Source organism: Pteropus medius, unplaced genomic scaffold (assembly GCF_902729225.1).
Source record: "Pteropus medius unplaced genomic scaffold, Ma_sr-lr_union100, whole genome shotgun sequence".
In the NCBI taxonomy this organism is placed as follows: Eukaryota; Metazoa; Chordata; class Mammalia; order Chiroptera; family Pteropodidae; genus Pteropus; species Pteropus medius.
In genome coordinates, this window is record NW_024342471.1 from 13,347,294 (window position 1) to 13,371,079 (window position 23,786).

Here is a 23,786-nt window from a genome sequence, read left to right on the forward strand (position 1 = left end):
TTTGTTGGACTGAGGCACTCAATTATCTTGGATATATAATACGTAGAATTGCTTATGAGGTGGGTTATATGTTTGGTTTTAATGGATAGTGTCAATTTTTTCCCAAAGTGATTGTAACGATTTTTATACCCACCAGCAATGTGTAAGTGTTCCAGCTGACTTGATATTGTCAGTCTTTAAAATGTGAGCCATCTAGTAGATGTGCAATAGTCTCTCTTCAACTCTCATTTCCCTGATAACTGAGAATACTTTTCATGTGCTTACTGGCCACGTGGATATTCTCCTTGTGAAGTTCTTATTCAAGTTATTTGCCTATTTTTAAAATTGTCTTTTTTTTTATTTGCCAAGAGTTCTTTATGTATTTCTAAATGAGTTCTCTGTCAAATACGTATATTACAAACATTTCCTACCAATCTATGGGTTGTTTTTTCAATGTGTCTTTTGATGAACAGAAGTTCTTTATAATCCAGCTCATCAATTTTTTTCTCTTATGTATTTTTGTGTCCTGTTTAAGGAGTATTTGCTGCCTCCACGGTCATTCATTAACTCACATGTTAATTTAAAATTTTCTTGTAGCCACATTAAAAAGTAAAAATAAACAGATGAAACTGACTTTAATAATACATTTTATTTAAACCAATATATCCAAAATATTATCATTTCAATATAAGTATTAATAAAGTAGTTGATATTCTTTTTTTTCATACTGTCTTTAAAATCCAATGTGTACTTTACAGTAAACAGCGCATCTCACTTCAGACTATGGAAACACTATCCTGACTTCATCACTATAGCTTGATTACAAAGCCTGGATTGTGGTAAGTCTTCCAACTTAGTTGTTCTTTCTTCAAGATTGCCTTGGGTCTTCTAGGTCTTTCACACTTCCATTATCAATTTCCACCCCAAAACACCCTGCTTAGATTTTGACCAGAACTGAATTACAGACACCTTAACAATATTGAATACATGTATGTCATACACTGCTCCATTTATTTATACCTTTTTAAGTTTTGTTTGGCAACGTTTTTCGTACAGAAGGCTTGTATATCTTTTTGAGAGTTATTCCAGAATATCTAATACTTTGATGCTATTATACATGACTTTTACAATTTTCCTTTCCTGATTTCATGTTGCTAGTAGACAAAACCTCCAGTAAGTATATTTCTGAATATAAATGACCATAGTGGAATCTCTTTCTTCTTTCCAAATTCAGAGAGAAAGTATTCAATATTGCACCACTTAATATAATATCAGCTGTCAGTTTTTATCTAGAGGCTTTTAAGATGTTCTTTCCGTCTTTGGTTTCCTACAGTTTAAGATATGGCTAGGTATGGTTTTCTTTTTTTGTATTTTTCCTGCTTGGGGGTCAACTGATGTTGAATTTACTGGTTGATATCTTGCATTAGTTTGCAGGAATTTTTGACCATTAATTTTATCTTCAAACACTCCTCTGTGCTCCAATCTCTCTTTCGTATCTAGAATTCTAATCAGATATAGATTAGACATTTTAATTGCATCCAAACTGCCTCTAACGCTTTTATGTTTTGCTTTGTGCTAGCCATTCTTTTTTTCTTTGTGCTTCAGTTTAAAATTCTTCTATTGCTATGTTTTCAAAGTCATTAATCTTATCTTCTACTTTAAACACATCCACATTGTGTTCTGAATTTTATAAATCGAAATATTCAGTTCAGGACTTGATTTCTCTTTACTGATTTAATTCTGTTGGAATTCTTCACTTTATTTTGCCCATCTTTTCTTCTACTGTCTTTCACATATCGATCATAGTTATTTTAAAGTTCTTTTCTGCTAACTTTACTATCTGGATCATCTCGATCTGCTTCTATTATATGTTTATTTTCTTTATTTTCAGTCATATTTTCCAGTCTCTTCAAATGTCTAGTAATTTTTTACTATGTGTAGGATATTGTAGATAAAAGAATCACAGCAGCTCCAAACAATATCTTCCACCACAAGTGTTCTCTATTTTGTCTTAGACCAACAGGAAGAGTGGGTAGTCCATTTGGCACAATCAGGGATTGATCTGGGTCAAGACTGGTTTACTGTTCTGTGAAGATTCAGTCCATCTCTTGTTTTACCCTGTTCCTCGAGCATGAATGTCCAAGGTCACTGACAGGGTCTGCAAGGTCTTTTTACTCCTGAGATCTGAAGTCTCCAATCCCAAGGAGGTTAAAATCTTTCCTTAGGGAGAATCGAGGGGTGTGTGGGGGAGTGTGTGTGTGTGTGTGTGTGTGTGTTTTCATCTGTTTACTAAGATTCTGTCTCCTAAGTACCATGAGACTGAGATTTCAACCTGCCTTATGTCTGAGCCTCTAGCTTCTTGGGCTACCCCAGAATTCAGCAAGTCTTTTGAGGAAAATCTCCTTGCTTTGCAGAATCCTTTAGTTTCCAATCATTTCACCAGCCCTGTATAATCAATCACCAACAGAGTCAGATGATTCTTCTTCAACCCAGAATAGACTCCATTTGGGCCAAGCCTGATCCTCAATCCATGTCCAGGACTGTGGAATGTCTCCAGAGGAGAAACAGCCAGCAACTGTCAGCTCATCCACAAATAGCTCTTCACTGTCTGGAATTTTAATTTATCCAATTCTTGTTGCTTCCGTGGCTATCTCTGTTTTTTAAACATATGATCTTTGTTATTTGTCTTTTTGTTTATTTGTTTCTTTGTAGCGAGTGCTGGCCTGCCATGACCTATTATACCTTATCTGGAAGTGGAAATCCTCCAATTTTAATGTTTATTTCTGGAGTTTCCTAGAGCCTAGGTTTTGTTTTTTTTTCCTCTCTTTTCTATCCATACTTATTCTCTTGATTATCTTGTCCAGTTTCATGATTATAAATATTGGCTACATTGTGATGCCTGCTAAATTTATATATCCAGCTCAGAACCTCTCCCCTGATTACAGATTCATATATCTAATCGTTACCTGCTTTCTCTACTTGAGTAACTCGAGAGATATTTCACTTAAACTGTCTACAAACTAAACTCCTGGCCTCCTAGCCAACTGCCCAACCCTACCCGTTCTAGCTACAGTTTCCCTCTATTTGAATTAAAAGAAACGATCCTTCGAAGGGTTCAGACCAGAAATCGTGCTGTAATCCTTCACCTCACTCTCTTCTCTCCACACACCATATCTAATTCATGAAGAAATCTTGTTGGTTCTATCTTCAGATATGCCCAGAATCCAGCCATTTCTCACCACGTCCACTGCTTCTACCCGAATCCAAACCATCTTCGTTTCTCACCCAGATCATCCCCAAGAGCCTCCTTGCCAGTCTCCCCACTTCTACTCTTGCCCTGCTACTCGGTTTTCAAAACAACATTCAGAATGGTCCTTTTTATTCTGTCACCTTTTGCTTGAACTACTTAAAAGGTTTACCTTTTAACTCAGAATTTAAGCCAAAGACTTTCCCAAAGGTCTACGAAAACCTACAGTGTCAGTACCCAGTCTCCTGTTGCATCTGTTACGTTCGGGTCTCTCTGCCTGCTCCACATACGTACCAGGCATGCTTCCACCCCAGGGACTTGGCACAGGCTGTTCCCTCTGCCTAGAATGCTCTTCTCCCTTACATGACTCCCTTGCTCCTTAACATCCTCCAATTCTTTGCTCAAATGTTATCTTTGTGAGGTCAACACTATCTTATTTAAAATGGCAATCCTCATTCCTGAATTCCATATCATTCTTATTCTGATTTTTTTCCCTATAGCACTGATCGCCATTGACGTACTACGAAATTTTCTTAGTTTTAGTTTTATCACCAGCCTCTCTCTCGCTATTTCTACCCTTTGGAAGTTCTCAGCTTATTCCTTTGGCCTCTCATGCCACGTATATTCAAAACCTGGCAATTATCTGGAGCGAGAGGTTGGCTGTAGGTCTCTTCCCCATTTGTAGGCTCCCTCCATGAGGGCGGAAATGTTTGTCTCTTTTGTTTCTTGATGTCTTCTCCAGCACTCAGAATAGTCCTTGCATGTAGCAGGTGCTCCATAAATGTTTCTGAATAAATAATGTTTAGAGATTTTGCAATGCAACATAGTAATAGTACAATGCAAGTGCTAAGGGACCACAGAAGCCAGAGCATGTGGCAAATTAAGGGAGGTTTTAGACATGACATGACACCTGAGTTGGATCTCTGTTAGCCAGGATTAAACTTTTATAAGTGCTGGCTACCTTTCCTACCTACTCCCAAGACTGTAACCCAGACTAGCAAGCAAGCTTTCATAAAGTACACACATGCTGAAAGAACAATCGTCTCTTCCTCACTACCAGATTGCTTCAAGTATTTTCTTATTCTTTACCACCTACCATGAAGAGCAGAAAAAGATGGTTTCTGATGATAAGATCTTGATTGCTATTCAGAGTTTTTAACTAGGACCAAATCCGAGGAAATATTAACACATGGATGAAGAAAGTACAATACTTCACTCTGAGTATTAAAAGGAGAGGGCTTAAAACATGCTGTTATAAAAACTTTTAAAGAAAAATTAAGAAACGAAATAAAATTTCAATTCATTTTTTTGGCACTGATCAAAGAATGGAAGATGAACACTAGTGTTAAAATTAATGGTTATCATCAAAATACTGAGAACAGGTTTTCCTCTAGCCTCATAAAAGGAAAGGAGAGTAGCATTTCCAAAATACACAACAAAGTAGGAAGGAAACTGGAAAATCGGGATTTTTTTCCTAAACAGAGCTGTGCATAAAAGCATGATCATGTGTGTATATAAACACTCAGTGTATACAGATACACACAGATATAAACTAAATCTGCTTGCCAAACACAATTCCATAACAACCATCTGTTCTCGACTGCTTGGAATTTTCTCAAATTATCCTTCAAAGACCATTTTCATTCGTTCACTTTCATGTCAGAGACTCATAATTAAACATTTTTTTTCTTAGAGAAAATTTCAAAAATTTTGAACCCAAGTTGCCTAAAACTCAACCAACCACCTGACTTGCTTCCATTTGGCCAACCGTAAGGAGAGGCTCTAGCAAGAAGTAAATCGCTTTTCAAATTATATCTCCTGAGTGCCATGGGAGGCTCGAAAGCAGCATCAAACAAGATGCCCAGTCTCAGGGGCTTATGCTCATTTGGGGAAAGCAATATAAACCATATTTTAATTAGAAATGTCCTAGGGTAAAGCTAATTGGTGTGACAGTAACCGTAAGTTCCAACCAGAATGGAGAAGGCAAGAAGAGCTTGGATGTCATAGAACAGGTGGTTTTGGTTGGGCCTGAAAGAATGATGGGTCACAAGAAGGCAGAAAACAGGAAGGAAAGCTGAAATGAACTCAATGAGGAATGGAAATAATTGAGGGTTAACAGGTAGCCACATTTTTTAAGAAATCAGGCAGGAGTTTTGATCTAATATAGGAGTTAAGAAGTAACCACCTTGATTCTTGAGCAAGACACTGAGAAATATCACAAATTTCTCTGGTATTATGGAAAAATTAGTCTGGTAATGGATTAGGAAGTAAAGGCTGCAGTGGGGAACCACAAAAGTGCACGCCGCAATAACCTGAACACTGGCTCAGCACAATGGGTGGCAGCAGAAACTAAGAGGAAGCAAATACAGGAGACAGTCTGAAGCAAGATACATTGTAGCCAATGAAGAAATGGGAAGAACACATCCACCCAGGCCAAGTAGATGAGAACTTAACACTGTATCAATGAACTGGCACAAAGCTGGAGCGATGCCATATGCCAAACACCACCAAGTAACTCTGGCCAAGGGAGTCTGTGTGCAGGCTGAAGTGCCTGTAAGCAGTGAGAAGTAAATGAATTGAACAGTGGGGAAAAAATGCCAGTATCAAAAAATGGAGAAAACAAGAGCCTGAGAGAAAAGAAAAACTATTGCATTCTTATCTTTCTAATGGAGGAGTTAAAAATCATACTCATTTACATGATGCGTTTTAAGCATATTTATTCATTATTCACCTATTAAATAAATCTATAAATACAACTGATTGCAAGTCTTTATGTTAGCTATGACCTACATAAAGTACTACCTAAGTTGGGTGAACATTATAATAAACTAAAAAGTGACACCACTTTACAAAAGTTTACAATCTGATCGAGGGAACAATGGGGAGTGATATTCAGAACAGCATGACAGAGGCACCGACAAATCAGAATAGTCACAGAACCAGTGGGGCAAAGGTTCCGGCTGACTCTTGACTTTGGGAATAATAAATACAACAGTTAGAACACAGCAAAACAGAGGATAGCAAGTGCCATAGTGAGTTTTTATCTGAAAAGTTCCTGGGAGTTCATGGAAATCTTTCTTTATTGAAACTCTTTCAGACCTGAGAGATACACAGGGGAAAAAAATACAAAAAGAAGGAAACAAAAATCTGGCAGGTGTTTAAGGGACAGTGACAGAGTTGATCATATTAAGTGCTGTGGGAGCCCAGGAGGGGCACTAATCCCCAGCTCAGGGGGAGTAGGGAGCTTCCTGGGGGAGGAAAAACTGAGCTCAGCTCGCCAGGCACGGGAAAAGGTTGGACAAAGCTGGACAAAGCGGAGGGTCCTGCCTGCAAAGACACAGCTGATGAGGCACAGGAGAGCACTATGAGTTGAAGCCTCATTAAGTCTTTTTGTTCCAAAAGGCAAAATCATATAAACCACACAAGTTGTAGGAGGCAAAAACTGAGACAACCTTGTAAAAATCTATACATTGTAAATGTACCACGACTGTGGAAGTAGCCTCGTTCCAGGCACCAAAGCAGTTTGACAAAGAATAAGGAAGCAAGGTGTCAGAGTCAGGATGGACCTTTATCTCCAGCCTCCCAAATCCTGGATCCCAGTCAGGGGACTGTGCTCTGGACTCTGAAGCAGGGCTGTCCTGAGTTAGAATGAATCATGTGTAAAGATGTTTTCAGCAACTCACCACTAGGTAACCAATGCTGAGGTTGCAATTTGGGGCTGGGACCGGGTCCAAAAGCCACAGAAATGGGCTGAGCATGCTGATAAGACACTGCACAGAAATGCAAAGAAGTGCCAGGGGAGCCTTTTTTATGCCGATTCCACACCCTTCTCTGCCCCAAGCTAAAGCTAGCAAGCAGGCAGCCACCCATCCAAAGGGCCTGGAGAGAAAGAGAAAGATGAAAAAATAGCCTCATCTTCGACTGATTTTCTGTGCCATGGATGCTTTGAGGATTGCCTGGAATTCAAGATGAAGATCCTGGCTTTCAAGCTTTGCAAGTCTTTGTTCATGCCTCCCCAGGAAGCCCAACATGTAGAACAGATGGAAGCGAAGCTGCTTCGGTTCTGCAGCAGCTGGGGCTCTGTGGAGCTCTGGGTTGGAGACCCCCTCCGTCCCCTCACAGGCTCTCCAGTCTGCCCTCCGTGCCGGGCCAGGCCTGGGGCGCTGAGGCCGGATCCACACGGCTGCCTTCATGAATGTCGGCAACAAAACCACATTATCAGGCCTCCTCCTTGCTTAAATTTATAACAATTTTTGAGACACGATTAATGCCTCAAAAATTCAGATTTCTATCTTATATTTCACCATATATAAAAACCCTCTCTTTGCTGTATCCTTAAGAGGATAAAAATAGCCTTAAAAAAATAAAATTTCCTTAATTGTTTCTGTCAGATCGGCTAATTCTACCCTTCAGGTACCAGGGCAGAAGTCATAATGACAACTGAAATATGGTTAATGACTTAGGCTAAATGGCTACTAAGAGAAAATAAAATCCCTTACAGGGTTTTAAATACCAAACCAACCATAAAATCTCCAAGGCAGGAAAACCCATCATAAAGCAACATAATCCTATCATCTCCAGGCAGTCTGGGCTACTTTTAACTATTTGCTTGAAAAATACTGCAATGACGATACATCAATTATTATTCCTATTAAGTGTTTTATAGGTATTAGCTGGATAATCCTCAGCAGAGAGACATGAAATCAACTCTTAATGTGCTAGTCACTGATCAACCGCTACTATATAACTCTATGACCTGGATCATTCTCAGACTGTTTCTTGACTTAAAAGAGGGACAATGACCCCTGCTCCTAGCTACCTTCCATGCCAACACAGAATGAAACGCTACCTTCCATGCCAACACAGAATGAAATGCAGGAATTATGTAAAAATGTTTCAAGTTGGAGGCCAGGTGGTTTAACTAGATAAAAGTATTATCGCTTCAGTAAACCACACTGGCACCCAGGAGAAAGGACAGGTATTCACGCTGCTGCTGCACACACAGAATGTGATTCTGCCAAGTCAGCGACGACGACTCCGAAACAACAGACGGCCTGTGTCCCTGAATGTGCTGCTGGCAACGATGCTCCTCCCACATGCTCAGTCTGCTCCTCGTTTTGCTTCTAATTTCTTTTCCGTAAGCTCCTTGGCATAGACCTCCTCCTTTTCAACATATATCCCTCTTTCTTTTGAGCATCTGGGTGTTGGGTCCTAATGCTGTCCTCTTCTTCCTTGATTCGGCTGCCAGTGGAAAAGTCCTAAAATGCAAATATGGCCGGCCATCCTGCTTCCCTGCTTGAGCCCAACAATGCCTCCCGCCTCTCTCTGCTCTACAGTATAAAGGCCAAACGCCTTAGCTGACTTCCAAGGACCTGTATTATGTGACTTTACTGACCACTCAGGGCTCATGTCCTACCTACCACTCCTCAAGTCAGACCCTGAAGTCCAGCCAAGCTCGTCCCCATCATACTGCAACCTGCAGGACCATTCAGGCTCTGAGGCTTTAGTTCATGCCGGAAATTATCCCTCCTAAAACCCTGACCACCTCCCGTTTCTGTCCACCCTGCCTGTGTAGCCATTACATCCAGCAGAGACTCCCAGTGCTGCACTTATCATGGTGACAGTATAGCCACACGCTCCTTCTCTTAGATGACGCTCCTTGGAGGCAGGGGCCATCCCTGATACTCATCCTTGTATTCCAGGACTTGGCCTTGCCGTGGACTCTCAATACATATTTGCTGAATCCACTGTAATTACTAGTTCATGTGATTTTATTCACTGGGCAAGTATTTACTCTGTATCAGACTTTTATATTCTAATGAGACAAAAATTAAAATGAAAGCAGAAATCCGAACACGATCACAAGCTGAAGCTGTGGTAAGTTCTATGAAGGAAACAGAGTGAAATAGAGAATGATTAGGGTGAGGGGCAGGGACCTGCTTTAACTTAAAAGACAGCGAACCAGCCATGTAAAGCATGCGGTGACGAGCAGTCCAGGCAGAAGGGACAACATAGGCAAAGGCCAATAGGTGGGAAAGAACTGCTAGTTCGGGCATTAAAAGATGGCAAGTCTTTTGGCTGAAGAGTAATGAAAGAGACAGGAAGTCATTTATTTGAAAAATTTGGTGAAAGAGAGAGCGTAATGGTAGGGGGTCCTGCTTGGCACTGTCAGGGGTCTGAATTTTATTCTAACTGCAACAGGAAGCCAGGTTAAAAACAGCAGTTAAAATGATCTAACTTAGCTTGAGCAAAGAACCACGGGACAACTCAGTCAAGAAGGACAAAATGACTGTTTCACCAAGGTCAGCACCCGATCCAAAGGCCGTACCTCTGCCTGCCACGCCAGGGTAGAGGCTGAGAGGGCGGACGTTCTGCCGGCGCCGAGAACAGCGATCGTTTCTCCGTCATCATCCACCACTTTGAAGTCCAGGTCCTCGTTGTATTTTCTGCGCTTCACTTGTCGTCCTGAGCGTCGTTTCTGCAGGGCAAACACACCCGTCAGAGACAGACTGTGAGTCAAAGGCTAAAGCTTGCACAAGAATACCTCCAACTATACTCGTGGATGTGCAAAGGAGAGCTCTCTGACTATACGAAAGGGATCTTCTTTAAACACAACTTTTAAAAACTGAATTCACTCAGAAAAGGATCTAACTGAGGGAGGGGACCCAAAATGCCAGGACCACTGAGAAGGTGTAGTCTCAGAATCCAGTGGGATGTATTTTCTTCATCAATGGCAGTGACTTTTCCCTCCTTTCTGGAATTGGCTTCTATTCCAGCAAAACAGAGGAGGGAGGTAAACTCCATCATTTTTGAGGTCTTTTCCAGTGTGGCTGGAAACTCTGATTTTATGACAATGATATAATTGTTTTTGTTTGAATTCACCATACTTACCATGGGACTTCTAAAAAACTAAATAATATCGACTTTATTAGAATCTCGTTAATACCTCACGAAATGCAGGGACACATCTTAAGTGTGACAAAACAAGACTCGTGAGTCACCATCTGAGGACTCGTCTATAATTAAGTAGCTTGTGACCTTTTAGACAGACAGCATTCTGCAACAAAGCAGCCGAGTGGCCTTGCTCCAACAGAAAAACACACGGCTCATCTCTATGTACACATCACAACCAAGCAAGAGAAACACTTCTGGGAACCATTCACCTGCTAGCTCTTTCTCAAAAACTTACACCTTAAAAAACAAAAGTGAAACCCCGCCTCCCTTATTTTCTAAAAGATATCTCCTGGGTCTCTCTCTCTGTGTGTTCCCATCATTTCTTCACTATGTCACCTCTGTGACATTTAATTTTATGTGAGGAATTCCACATAAAAACCTCCCCCTTCAATCTCACATACAGATCACCGTCCTGGAAACACCCTCAACCAACTCCCATCAACCTGACGTGCTTGTTCCTGAGTTTATAAGCAGTGTGTGTGTGGGGGCGGGGGCGCGGGGGGAGGCAGAGTTTCAGCTCTGACACTCCAGACACTACTACTCACTACTACTGTGACTTTAGGAGCTGACACCTTCCTACAATGAAGATCACCCTAAAAATCTTGAGGGTCCAGATGATACCTGAAGGTGAAGTAAGCCGGTCTTATTCTAAACGTCCCCTTGCGACACACATAACCGGCTGTGGATATCAGAGGAAAGAGTACTTTTAAACATTAGAACTCAGGTCCAAGAGAGGTTGCCTCAACTCAGGGAGAAAATTCTTGCCAATATCATGAGAACACGGGCGTATTTTCAGGAATCCCATTTAGGTGGGAAACTGCTTGTTTTTATGTTTGACCAAACGTTCCTTACTATTTTGCATAATGACTACATTCCTAACTTTTCCAGCACTGGGATGATAAAAACATCCTGGTGCAGACTGCCCCAGCTCCCTGGGCCCTAAATGCATCACCTACATGCAAAAACAGGCCCGAGCTGTACCTAGCTTGGCTCGCAACTCCATTTTCCACATTCGCTCTGTGCCTCCGAATATGCTACTTTCCAAGACGGAAGCAAACACCACTAAAAAACTGGGAGATTATTAGTATGAAAGATCAGGATGCTAAGGAAAAGGCCTGTGGTCTTTTGGTGCTCACCCACCAAAACCGTGAAAGCCCAGTCCAGGTCTGTGCACAGGGGATGTCGACCTGAGAGGGGGAGAGAGGAGCAACCGGATCAGCATCAGCGAGACCCCACCTGGCAGCTGCAGCCTCCACCAGGGCGCCCGGGCACGGCTGTACCTGGCTGTCTGCAGACTCGGTGGACTCCTCCGGACTCCGCAGGGATGGGTTCGGCAGGCCCTGATCCAGCTCTAAACTCTCCACTGTGGTTTCGCTTTTCCTTTTTCCTTTCTTCTTCTTCTCTACTGGGGTTGGTCCTTGCTCCTTGCTACAAGGAGAAATTCAGAATTAAAACTGTGGGGCAGCTTTTAAAACTAAGATTTCTCATGTGATCGAAGTTATAATATCATATTTTGGGAATCTTGAACCAGGGTAGGCTTTAATGGAGAATCTATGAGTTTCTTCCCATATAAATATGAGAAGAAATATCGACATGAATTGATACAGAATTCATTCACTTTTGTACACCCCTCACGACTACTATAGCGATGATCAATGTGATAATAAAATAATATAAACATCTCCAAAAACCTCACTTTCGGTTTATATAAATGTCTTCTCTAGGAAGTCTAATTGCTTTGCAGATATTGAGAACCACCAAATTTCAATCTCTCTTTTAGTTATATGGGAAGAGACATTTTCCTAATCTGTCATCACCCTCTATTGAGAATGTTCTTTCTATGTGTAAGACCTAAAGTTCTAGAAACTCAAAAATGAAGACAGCACTGTCCTTGTTCTTGAAGAGGTTACAATGATAAAAACTCTATAGACCACCTGGAGCCACAATCCAAAGCAGCAGATGAATGCTCCCTGAGAGAGGCAGAGATGGGCGGAGTCCATCTATCCTGCCAGGCCCTGCTAAGATGGCCACATCTCCTCTAAAAAGCCTCTGGCTGATAGAATCTCTTCCTTATACTCCCCAAACTCTTCAAACTGTTCTTTGCTTAAGATACACAAACTCTCATCTTCTACCAAAGGTCATCTTTAACCATGATACCAGGCTCAGAACCATACAGTGCGTGGACCCTCTGCCGTATCTTGATAAACGTTTGCTGAATGGATGAATATTTTATACTTCTCTGATCTCCCACCAGACTCTAAGTTCCTAGAGGACAATATGTACTTGATTTTAAGTTTTATATTCCTCACAATGAGTAGGCTTACGCCTTATACATAGTAAGTATTCAATAAATATATACTGAAGATATAGATGGATAGATGGATGCATCGATGGATGGATTAGATGACTTATCGTTGAGGTGATTTGTGAAAATGCATCTGAGTGAGGATATACACAGAATTTTGACAGACGGAAAATAGGAATAATAATAATAATAATTTATTATAGCTAATAAGTAACATTACATGTAGGCACGGTTCTCTAAATCCTTTACATGGATTATCTCCTTTATTCTTCATAAGAACCTTACAAGGCTGAGTGTATTATCCTCATTTTTTCAAGAGGCACAGTGAAGTTCAGTTTGATGTCCAGGGTAACATGGCTAGTAAATGGCAGAGAAAGGATCTGAACTCCGGCATGCTTTTAACCACCACAGCATTCTTGGGAAATGGAAGGTCTTAAGGGCATATTTTGTAAAAGATAGTCTGTGTGGCTGGATGAACAGCCAGGGCAAGTGAACAAGTACTAAGTGACAGAGCTGGAAAAAGTCAGTGATACACCAGCCTCGAGAGTTTGCACTTCATTCTGTGTGAAAGGGCCATGGTGGCAAGCAAGCCCAGGCAAGAGGGAATAAAGACCTAGGCCAGACATAATCAATGAAAACTCAAAGGTGAAAATGATTCGAAAGATCCAGCAAAAGTAGAGCCATTAAGTCTTGGCAAATTACAGATATGAAAGATGAGAAAAGAGATAAAATTATTGATATTTTCCATCAGGTGAGTTACTGAAAGGTGTGAAGGAAGAGATGGGAACCGAGCGCCTTGTTTAGAGAAGGGACGGACACCCAGCACGATGAACCTGTGGTAGAAAGACCAACCAGAGTTGACTGCTGATTCAGACTGCCTCTCTCTTGAACACCTTGACCACTCACGGATCCCCAAATCATGTCAGCACAAACTTAACCCATCCCCGATTCCTGAGGATGAAGACTGGCTGGCTACCTATCAGGAAAGTTCTCTATGGAAATTATTTTGTTCTAACCTGAGGAAATGAAACTCAAGGGGTCCTGCCATTTTAGAGGATTATACATTTTAACAAGAGGCCTGTACTCTCAAGCAGGGGGGAAAAAAGCAAAAATTCTTCTATTTCTTATCAGGTCAGGACAGGAGACTTTGGTGAAACAGTTTAAAAAGATGGAAAATTTTCATAGGGATATTTATCTGTTATATGGCTTCTCACTAAGAAAACTGTATAGCTATTTATATTCTACAAAGTACTTGTGCGTTCTGAGTCTCATTTAACTGTTAAAATCACAATTCCATGAGGGAGCCAGGGCAGATGAGCCTCAGATTCCAGATGAAGAAACCATAGGCCCCAAAGTCAGCAGCAGAGCAGAGGCCGCACTCAGTTCACCTGACTCACAGCCTGCTGCTTTTCACACCGTGTACCGATCCTGATCCCCCAGACTCCAGGGGTGGGCAGGGGGTCAGGCTGGACTATGGTATCCTATTCCTTTACTACAGTGACTGGTCCGGGGATGGACAAATGACTCAGCCAGGATAATTTGGGAGTCCGTCCTTTAAACAACAAAAACAAAAATATTAATTTTGGGCCGGAGTGGGTAGGGAAATACATGTCGTACCTCTTAGGTCGTAAGGCTGTTAAGCTATGAGCCCACTGTTGGAGATAGCCACAATTCAAGCTTGAGAATAAAAGCAACTGCAAAGGAAGGAGCTGACGACCAGGGAGGTGCAGAGAAGGGCTGCACACAAAGCCCTGTGGGATCCTCCACTCTACCTCCTGGTTCTGAGTCCCTAAGCCAATGAACACTTTTTTATTTATTTTTTTTTAACTTAGGTTAACTCAAGCTGGGTTTATGTCACTTGTAACCGAGAGAGTTCTAAATAATTCAAAGACCTAATACCCTCACCATTTAATGGTACTTGAGGCTGGATCAAAGCAATCTTATTTTTATAATCCTCTTTTCTAGCTTTCAGAGTTAGAACCAACTTACAAGACAGAAAAATGTAGCAGACATGACTTTTTAGGCTTGAAGTACCTATTTTTAGTAACAAAATCAAACTTGATTTTAAAATAAAACATATATCCACTTTTCTAAAACAAGCATCTACCACACATTTATTCATGAAAGCAAGAAACTTCTGATATATAACGTATACTACCCATGCAGGACGACTGTCGAGAAAGACGAACGATGGTTTATAAGTAGGCCTCCCCCCAAATCTCTCTCCGTCTTCCACACAGCTTCACCAGCCAGGAAGATTCTACGCATCTTTACTTTCTGCAGTTTGTATTAGGAAAATAAGGGGTTATTTTGTTTTTATTATTTTTTTTTAACTCCAAATAGGAAATTACATTATAGTATTAAAGCACCAGACAGACACTCTCCAACTCTCCTCCCAGCCTTATCTCCAGTTCCCACCTCCAGGTTTCTCTGCTAGAACTGAGAGTTAGAAACTGAGTGCCAGACCTGAATACGAGGAAAAAGGTCCAGGTATGTGATACAACACTGGATGACAATGACTTTTTTTTTATTACTATCCCTCCATGGACCCCAGGTATTGACATTTTTTATCTACCCAAAAAAAAAAAAAAAAAAAGCATCCTTCAAAATGGCTCATCTTTCCACTTTAAAATTAAATCTTATAAAATGTCCATCCAAGCCTTAGCAGAACAGAATCAGTTACTGCCACAGTGAGTTGCCATAATCTCCAAATTCAGAATGACTAAAAACAGCTCATGATGCCAATTCCTGCCTTCCCAGACGTGCAGGCGTGCGGGGTGTCCAGCCCAGGAACCACTACCACACTCCAGGGAACAGCCCTTTCAGAGAAGCTTCCAGTCCGGGCCTTACCATATTTTCGGTATTAGACTACTGACCCTCCTCCCAGTAGTCTAATACCGAAAATATGGTATTGGCCCCAAAGAGATCATTTGCACACTTAATTCAACTTTTACTTAATGCCCATATTAGTTCAGCCTATATCTAGAGAACTGAGCTGGGCATAGCTTTTAAAGACTAGTTAAAAGAAAAAAATGCAGAACACCTAATTGTTTTGGTGTTTATGGAGTCAGCTACAGACAAAATAAGAACTAAATCTACCCTGTCCTTAGCCCCTTTAACTGTATTGTTAGCACCATCAAAAAAAAAGATTATATAAGTTTGTGATATTATCCTAGTAAAAAATGAAACAAAAACATTATGGACTTATAGGATGAAAAACAGAGTTTTAACAAACCTTATTAACAGTGATAAAAGCAAATGAAAATAGAAATTTTTTAAATGTAGAAAGATTTCAAATGCAATGTACGTCATCCCTGCTTGTACCAAATCCCACTTTCCAGAATCGCGTTTGACTAATACCTCCGACTCTAAATATGTTCATATCTCTAGTTCTTTATCCACATTAAGCAATAGCTACTGACATCCTGTTATGAAAACTGATAACTTTTTTAGATCTTACATATCTCCCCGCTCCTTCCTCTACTCAATGTTTTTGTCGAATTTTCAGTCTAAGCAAACCATGTTTTAAATTTGCATTAATTTTTCTCGTTTTCTGACCAGAATCTGAGGATGTTAAACTTAAAATCTTTTACAAGTTCTTTTCCTTGGCTTGTTTCTTCTGAGGACAGTTGTTCTGTTCATTCCTTTTTCCTCTTCTTTGCTGTTTGTTTTCCTCCACAGTCTCGTGATCTTTGGTGGAGTGTTTCTATTTAAAATGAACGAGGCTGATAACGCAGGTGGCTACCTAGGCGATATACTGCCGAATAAGTCACATTCTCCAAGAAGCCTCACTCATAAATGAGAGGCCTGGCCTGGGACTCTGCATACATGGGCGGCTGCCCCTCTTTCCCCCTTTTAGGGTATGGGCAGGGAAAGGCAGAGAAGCTAGTGCCCCTAGGCTCCTTCTTGGGGATGTCAAGTCTCCATTTGGAGCCCTAGGCCCTCCCCCAGAACAAACTGCTCAGTATCTCGAGAGTAACTGCCTGACTTCAGCCTGGCGCTGACAAACTATGAATCCACTCTGCAGACAGTCCATTAATCAGCCATCTCCACTTCTGACATGCCTCCCATCCCTTCTCCAGGGCTGCCAGGTCCACTGTGTGGAGGAAACACTTCTACCTCTGCTACCAACTTAGCTCCCGTATGTGCTCTGAGTTGGGACTCCCTCCACAGCAGTTACCCATCAGTACGATACCACCGGCTTTCCACATCCAGAAATTCTTAACATCGCTTATCTCTGAAGAATGTATTCCCCTCTGTTCTTCCAGTCATTTCACTAAGATTTGGTGAAGAAAGGAAAATAAAAATATGTTCAGTCTACCACCGTAAAACAAAAAATGCCCCTCAAAGGACATTTATTTAACTGCCTTTGGGTCTTTCTGCTTTTAGTCATTCCTTATCTATTAATTCCTTTAATACCTGGCTCAATACTTACTTCTTCTAAAGGATTCCCTAGATTAGAACTGAAGCATTCTTAATCCTCTAAATCTTTTCAGCTATTCTGTATACAGTTATACTAGGTTCTTTCACTTATTTGCATTTTTGCCTGTTTTTTGAATGATTGCAAGGCTGTTTCTCTAACTCATTAAAGTTCCTCATAAAGGATACTTCTGTGACACCTTCCTTCCTCGATTATCCTATTCCTAACAAAACTATTCACAAACAAAGCAAGATACAGGAGGCACTGAAAATACACTAGATAAATAAATGAAGCATTATGGCTTAGTAACTGTTCCTTACAGATTAAGTAAAGGTCCACTACGCACCAGACTCTAACTTAGAAAGCCCTAGGGGTCACAGAGTAAGCACTCCAGGTGCTCTTAGAAAAATGGGAATGGAGACCTAGCCCAAAGCTTCAGAGGTGGGTCTCTGCCATGATCATTTCGATTCCTTCTCTACTAACATAAAGCCCAATGGGTTCAAAGCACAAGGTCTCTACTCATTGTCTTCTTTCTTCTAATAAAAAAATCCAAATATAAAAATAAGTCCCCCAACAGAATCTGGTCAATGGACCCTCTAGAGCCTCAGCCCAGTCTCGGTAAAGAGCTGCACTCTAAACAAAGACGGGTGTTGACCTTCAAATAGGGAGGCAGAGCTAGTGGACTGACTTTTACTCTGCCTGCATCACAGTCATCACAGCTCATATGGTTATACAATCAGAAGCTTTGGGGCTTGGCTTAACTTTCCAGAAACAACCATCAAAGAAAATAAGAAAAGGTAAAACCGTTTTTCTAAGATGTTACTAAACTTATTGAATTTAGGAGAAAAGTTTGCTCTGGGTTGACAAACAAAAACAAACGGGGGCAAAATTCTGAGGCACAGAAACTGGGGCTTGTACTAAAAAAAAAAACAACAACAACGTGTCCCACATCTTCCTGTGTAGGGGAAAAAACCTAGAGTTTTTCCCCTCCTATATCGTTCTCTCTTGTGACTCTTTTTGCTATTTGCACAAAATACCTGACTTCTGACACTCTGGTCACCAAATGTGTGGAGGTTCTTCCCCACACCAACAAGCAATTCTTGGACACCAGCATTTAACTCCATTCTGACACTATCTATTCAGAGATAGCATCAGATTCCACAGGTTAGGGGCTCAGTCCCACAAGACTGCTTGCCAAACCCCATTTCAAATGCTAGTCACCAGCCTAGGTTGTCATCCATGCTTCTGACCTACTAGCCATCAATCGGAGGTTCCAACCATCCCCTCCTTGAGTTCAATTAATTAATTTGCTAAAGCAGCTCACACAACTCAGGGAATCATTTACTTCCATTCAACAGTTTGTTAAAGGATATGATAAAGGATACAGATGAACAGCCAGATGAAGAGATACATAGGGGAACGTCTGAGAGGGTCCCGAGCACAGGAGCCTCTGCCCCTGTGGAGCTGGGGCACGTCACCCTCCCGGCATGTGGACACGTTCACCAACTTGCAAGCTCTCCAAACCCCCTACTACTGGGTTTTCGCAGAGCCTTCCTCATGCAGGCATGATCGATTATGAACGCTGTTTCTAGCCTTTCTCTGCAGGATAAGGGGTGGGAATGCCAAGCTTCTAGCTATGGCTTGGTTTATTCTGTGACCAGCCCCCAGCCAGGAGCCCATCCAGAGTCGCTTCATTAGAACAGAAGATGCTCCTAGTGCTCTTATCACTTGGAAATTACAAGGGTATTAGGAGCCTTGTGTCAAAGACCAAACATCTGAATAAGAGATTCTCCTACTATCCTTATCACTTAGGCATTTACAAGGTTTCAGGAGTTTTGTGCCAGTAACACGGGGCTGAGACCAAGTCATATATTTCTAATTATTTCAGAGGGCTAATCACACCATTCATTTTTCTTTTTGGTTTTTCATTCCTAGCAGATGTTAAATATAAAAACGTAAATATGCCCCATTTTCCCAGTGGTCTTTCATCTGTTTCTCAAAGGATGGCCCGAGAACCAGCTACACTCTAAATAGCTGGCAGACCTCTGAAGGGCAGATTCCTGGGCTCTACCCCAGACTTACTAAATCATTTTCTCTGGGCATGTGGTCAGGGAATCTATTTTTCTAACAAGCTGTCCAGGTGATTCCTTAGTCACAGCCAAGTCCGAGAACCAGAGATCCAGGTATACAGGCCTCTACTTGGGCCAGCACACTGATTAATTTCTTGACTTTCGAGAGAGAATATAAACCATTCTGACACATGTGCAAATTCCAAAGCTTACGCTCTGCCCTCAACCAACAACACGAACACCAATACTCAAGACCTTAGCTCACAAAAGCAACTTCCAGCTCCGTCAAATGCTCAGCTCCCAATTTAAGGGAGTGCAATCTAAGGAGCTTTGAACCTATCCCTCTGTCTACACCCCAGTACTGGGCGAGCACCGGGAGGCCTCACACACACTGGGCGGGCGGGGGGGTGGGGGTCGTCCTGCCTGCTCACCGAGCCACACTGTAATTCTATGAAGTTCATTTCTACTAAAGGCTATTTCAGGAGAGAAATAAGAAATTCATAGGCACTTATCCAAAAACTGTTGCTGAGGACAATATTTATTAGATCACTTAATGCTCCCCAGCGAGAAATTTTTTTCTCTACTGGTAAAAATTTGGCTTCCCTGAGGAACTGGCACAGTGTCTAATATCAAAGCATTTTCCCAAAGCCCTTATCAACATCACACGACCCCACACAATTTGACACCTGCCTACCATTCTGATCCCTTTGCTGAAGCTATACAGGCATGTGTGTCTACATATGTGTTGGTCAGTGTATATGTATATACACCTGTGTATGTCTTCTTATGTCAGTGGCCCCATCCTCTTTGAGAAAAGGTAAAAAACAGTAAAAGCAAATAAACTATGCTAAGTGGACTTTAAATTTCAGAGACAGGGAAATGAGAATCCAACTTGGCTTCTTGGAGATTCCTTACTTAAGTTTAATACAACAAAAGAGTGAACAAAGTTCATATTCCAAGATAATCTGAAAGAAAAGGAAGAGAGGGTCGTTTTCAAATAAAGCCTTCTCCCACTCGGGCATTTTGGACTTTTATCCCCTAAGTAGTAAACGAACTATTAATATCATCCTTGAGAAGGACAATGTGCTAGACTCTTATCTATTTAGGAGAGGAGACATGTTCATCTGCTGCCTCAAACGCAAAGAGAAACAGCACGGGAAAAAGTTGGAGCCACCTCAGTTCTTAAGAGGATGCTGTGGAGTGTGCACTAGAAGAGAGGCCATTCCGGACCAATAAAAACCCAAATTCTCTTACACCGGAATCTGCACCCCCTGCCTCGCCCCCCCACCCCACCCCCTGCCCATCTTCCATTCCTGACCTTCCCTAGCCTGGTACAAAACAGCACAAAGTTGTGGGAGAAAAAAGTGGGTTCTACAGTCAGGTGAGTCTGGAGTCAAATCTTGACAGTGCAGCTCATTAAGCTTTGTGCCCTGGACAAGTTACTTTTAAGATTTTCCCTTCTTTAATTACGAAATGTAGAAACCACCTACTGTTACTTAACGATGGGAGTTATTATATAGTACGTTATATGGGTCTTATTTTCAAGAAGAGCTCTATCCATCTGTTCTAGGAAAATAAATTATAGATATATATATAATATGTATTTTAATAATACACAAATCATATAATATATAAATACTTTTTTATACATATAAATTAAATTTTATGTTGCATATGAATTACATATTATTTATATAAGATAAATTATATATGTTAATATATATTACAGATATATATGTGCCTCCTATGTATCCAATAACCTAACAAACCTCTGGCAACCGACCCCCAGGGACATAACAGACAAAAGCATGCAGTTTCTGATCTCAGGCACTTGTACTTTTTGCTGAGGAGACATGTCATACATACATGAAAACAACGGTATGTGTTTGAGAGTCAGCCTACTGCAGAGGGAAGTGTGCAAGACTGAGAATCGGGAGGTCTGAGTTTATGACCTGTAAATAAGCCACTGCAAAGGGGGTCTCCACTTCTCTAGAACTGGACTAAATCTCCTTTAGTCTTCCCAGGTGCAGAAGTATCAGATTTATGATACATGTGAGGCTCCAAGTGCCATGGGAGATCAGAGGGGATGCGCTAACACAGGAGTCCCAAACACCTGGGCCGCAGACCGGTACTGGTCTGTGGCTGGTTAGGAACTGGGCCGCACAGCAGGAGCTAAGTGGCTGGCTGGTGAGTGAGCAAAGCTTCGTCTGTATTTGCAGCCGCTCCCCAACGCCAACATCACCGCCTCAGCTCCACCTCAGACCATCAGGCATTAGATTCTCATAGGAGCACTGGTGTCTGGTGCCAAAAAGGCTGGAGACCACGATGCTAGCACACTGGTTTGGGGAAGCTCTGTGGAGGAACTGGACCTGAAGAATGGATAAGACCTGGGATACTGGGAGAAGGACAAAGGACTCAACGCTGAGAGAAAGAGCAAGAGCATCCAAAGGAGAAATAAGTCAAGTACCTGTAAGAATGACTGGGATCATCTAGGGGGCGAGGCCTGTTGTCAGAGGCAAGAAGGCAGGGAGAGGTCAGACCCCAAAGGGATTAAATAACAGAGAAAGAAGTCTAGATTTTGTCCTGGAGGCAGTGGGAACAATCAGAAGCTTCTAAGCAAGTATACGCTATAAGAGAGAATCACATTTCCCCATACCCACGTTTTCATGAGGAAAGTCGTGTTTTACTCCCAAGGAGGGAACGATACTGGAAAGATATTTTTTGCACTTACTTCTTCAAACTCCTTTCATTTCTCTGACTAGGGACCTACAGGACTGGTGAGACTGGGAAAAGGAACAGATCATACATGGCCCAGTGTCCTCCCTTTGCTCAGGGACATGCCTGCAGTTCTAGTGGAAAAACTCGACTGAGGGAGTAACGAACAAGAAGCCTGATTCTGGCTACAAGCCAATGGAAGTTCTTCCATCCAGTTTATCAATAATAAAGCTGATAACTGCATCTCCATCTCTGCTGACTAATCCCCAATTGATCTGAATGAAGAGAGAGGAAGAAAGGGTTTGATTTACCACCACCACCAACTACAAACATCAGTAACAGCCGTGTTTCAGGAAGATTAGCCAGGTGGCAGCTGGCAAGATGGACTGAAGGAGGAAAAGAATGGAAGCCCTTAAATCATTTGTGGAGCTCCTAGAATAACTCGAGCATTCAGTAAATCATCTGTAATCATCCAGTATTATCCAGGGGCTAATCAATAAACTGCTCCCATCAAAACATGTACTTGAGCCAATCTGCAAGAGAGTAAATCAAAGAACACCAAAAACTGAGACTTAGTTACCAACATATATTTTTCTATCAATTAAGGTCATCCTGTCATAACTAAAATTGCTTCTGTTGACCAGTGGGGTATTAATTAAAGGAACCAAATAAATTTTATAAATATATAAAGGACAAGAAATGGAAAGCTTGCCAGTTCCTAACACTACCTGGGCTACATTGAAGAAATCTATTACATTACAAGTCAACCTTTCATAGCCCTAAGATTGAGAGAGAGAGAGAAAGCCTTTTGTAACTTGCTTACATATCTGAAGAGATAACCAGCCCTATCTGTCAGCATCCCCTCAAAGAGTGTCTTCCGGATTTCTAAACCTCAAGAGATTCTACTGTTTTCTAAGTTAGCAGCCCTAGAAAACACTACCAAGCACTTCTCAACTCACTTATATTGTGTACAGACTAATTCGATCAAAATCAGGTTCCCTCAGTATTGCTACGCATACATTTGGCACCCAACCTTGTTTTGCGAAATGCTTCTTCACTGCCCCCAAATGTGACTTTATGGCAATGTCTGTATACTCATCACCTTGTTTCATATCCCACACAAAGCAAATGTGAATTCCTTTAAGAAAGAGAAGACAACTGCAAGCACCAGAGACCAGTGGCTAAAGTGAGCTCAGAAAACAGTATGGAGGTTTCTCAAAAAACTAAGAATGGATCTACCATATGATCCAGCAGTCCCTCTACTGGGTATTTACCCCAAAGAATTGAAAACTCATATCCAAAAAGATATTTGCACACCGATGTTCATAGCAGCATTATTCACAGTGGCCAGGACATAGGAGCAACTGAAGTGTCCCTACGATAATGAAGCTGTGGTACATATATACAATGGAATATTACTCAGCCTGAAATACTGCCATTTGCGACAGCATAGATGGACCTCAAGATAATCATGCTAAGTGAAATAAGCCAGAAAAAAAAAATTGAAAACCACAATATCACTTACATGTGAGATATAAACCTATAAGCAACAAATGAACAGGACAAACAAACAGAGACTCATGAACATGGACAACAGACTAGTGGTTACCAGAGGGTAGGGGGTGGGGAAGAGGGTAGGTAGGGTAAAAGGGTCAAATATGTGGTGATATTAAAGAATTATAAATAAATTAATAAATAAAATAAAGTGAGCTCAGATATCTATGGCTTTCTACTGCCTTCTACACACAAACCAAACACCTAAGAGCTGTGAAACTCTCCTCTACCCTAAAACATTATTCTCAAGGATTCCCCTTTGTTTTGTCTCATTCTCATGTCTGATTCTCCCTCCTCGCATATGCTATCACCCTGAAGAACCATTTCAGCTTCTCCAAAGTAATTTGAAGATCAAAGTTATTGGTAGAAGACAATCACTCTGCCACACCCCTATACAATCGGAGATCAGTGTACTCGCTGAGAAACAAAGCCCATAAGTTTCTCAGAATCTTGATTTTACCTCTCTCTCTTGACCTTCTGTAAGGTATTTTAGGTCCCACATTCCTAGGATCCCACCCAAGCCTCTAAGATAGACAAAAGATA

At 41.4% G+C, this 23,786-nt stretch overlaps 1 protein-coding gene and 1 long non-coding RNA gene across 2 annotated transcripts in view; both read right to left on the reverse strand.

Annotated features, from left to right (window-relative positions):
- CHD6 (chromodomain helicase DNA binding protein 6) overlaps window positions 1-23,786 on the reverse strand; it is a 143,446-nt gene that overhangs the window by 91,382 nt on the left and 28,278 nt on the right. The window contains exons 6-7 of the mRNA XM_039863719.1: window positions 11,461-11,608; window positions 9,555-9,704 (exon numbers count right to left, since the gene is read on the reverse strand). Coding sequence (XP_039719653.1) covers window positions 9,555-9,704; window positions 11,461-11,608 — 298 coding nt within the window. The remainder of the gene's footprint in view (window positions 1-9,554; window positions 9,705-11,460; window positions 11,609-23,786) is intronic.
- Window positions 7,094-9,529, reverse strand: LOC120603676 (uncharacterized). Its single transcript, XR_005653079.1, has 2 exons — window positions 8,076-9,529; window positions 7,094-8,045 (listed from the first exon to the last, which is right to left on the reverse strand). It is a non-coding gene; the product is annotated as an uncharacterized LOC120603676 (long non-coding RNA).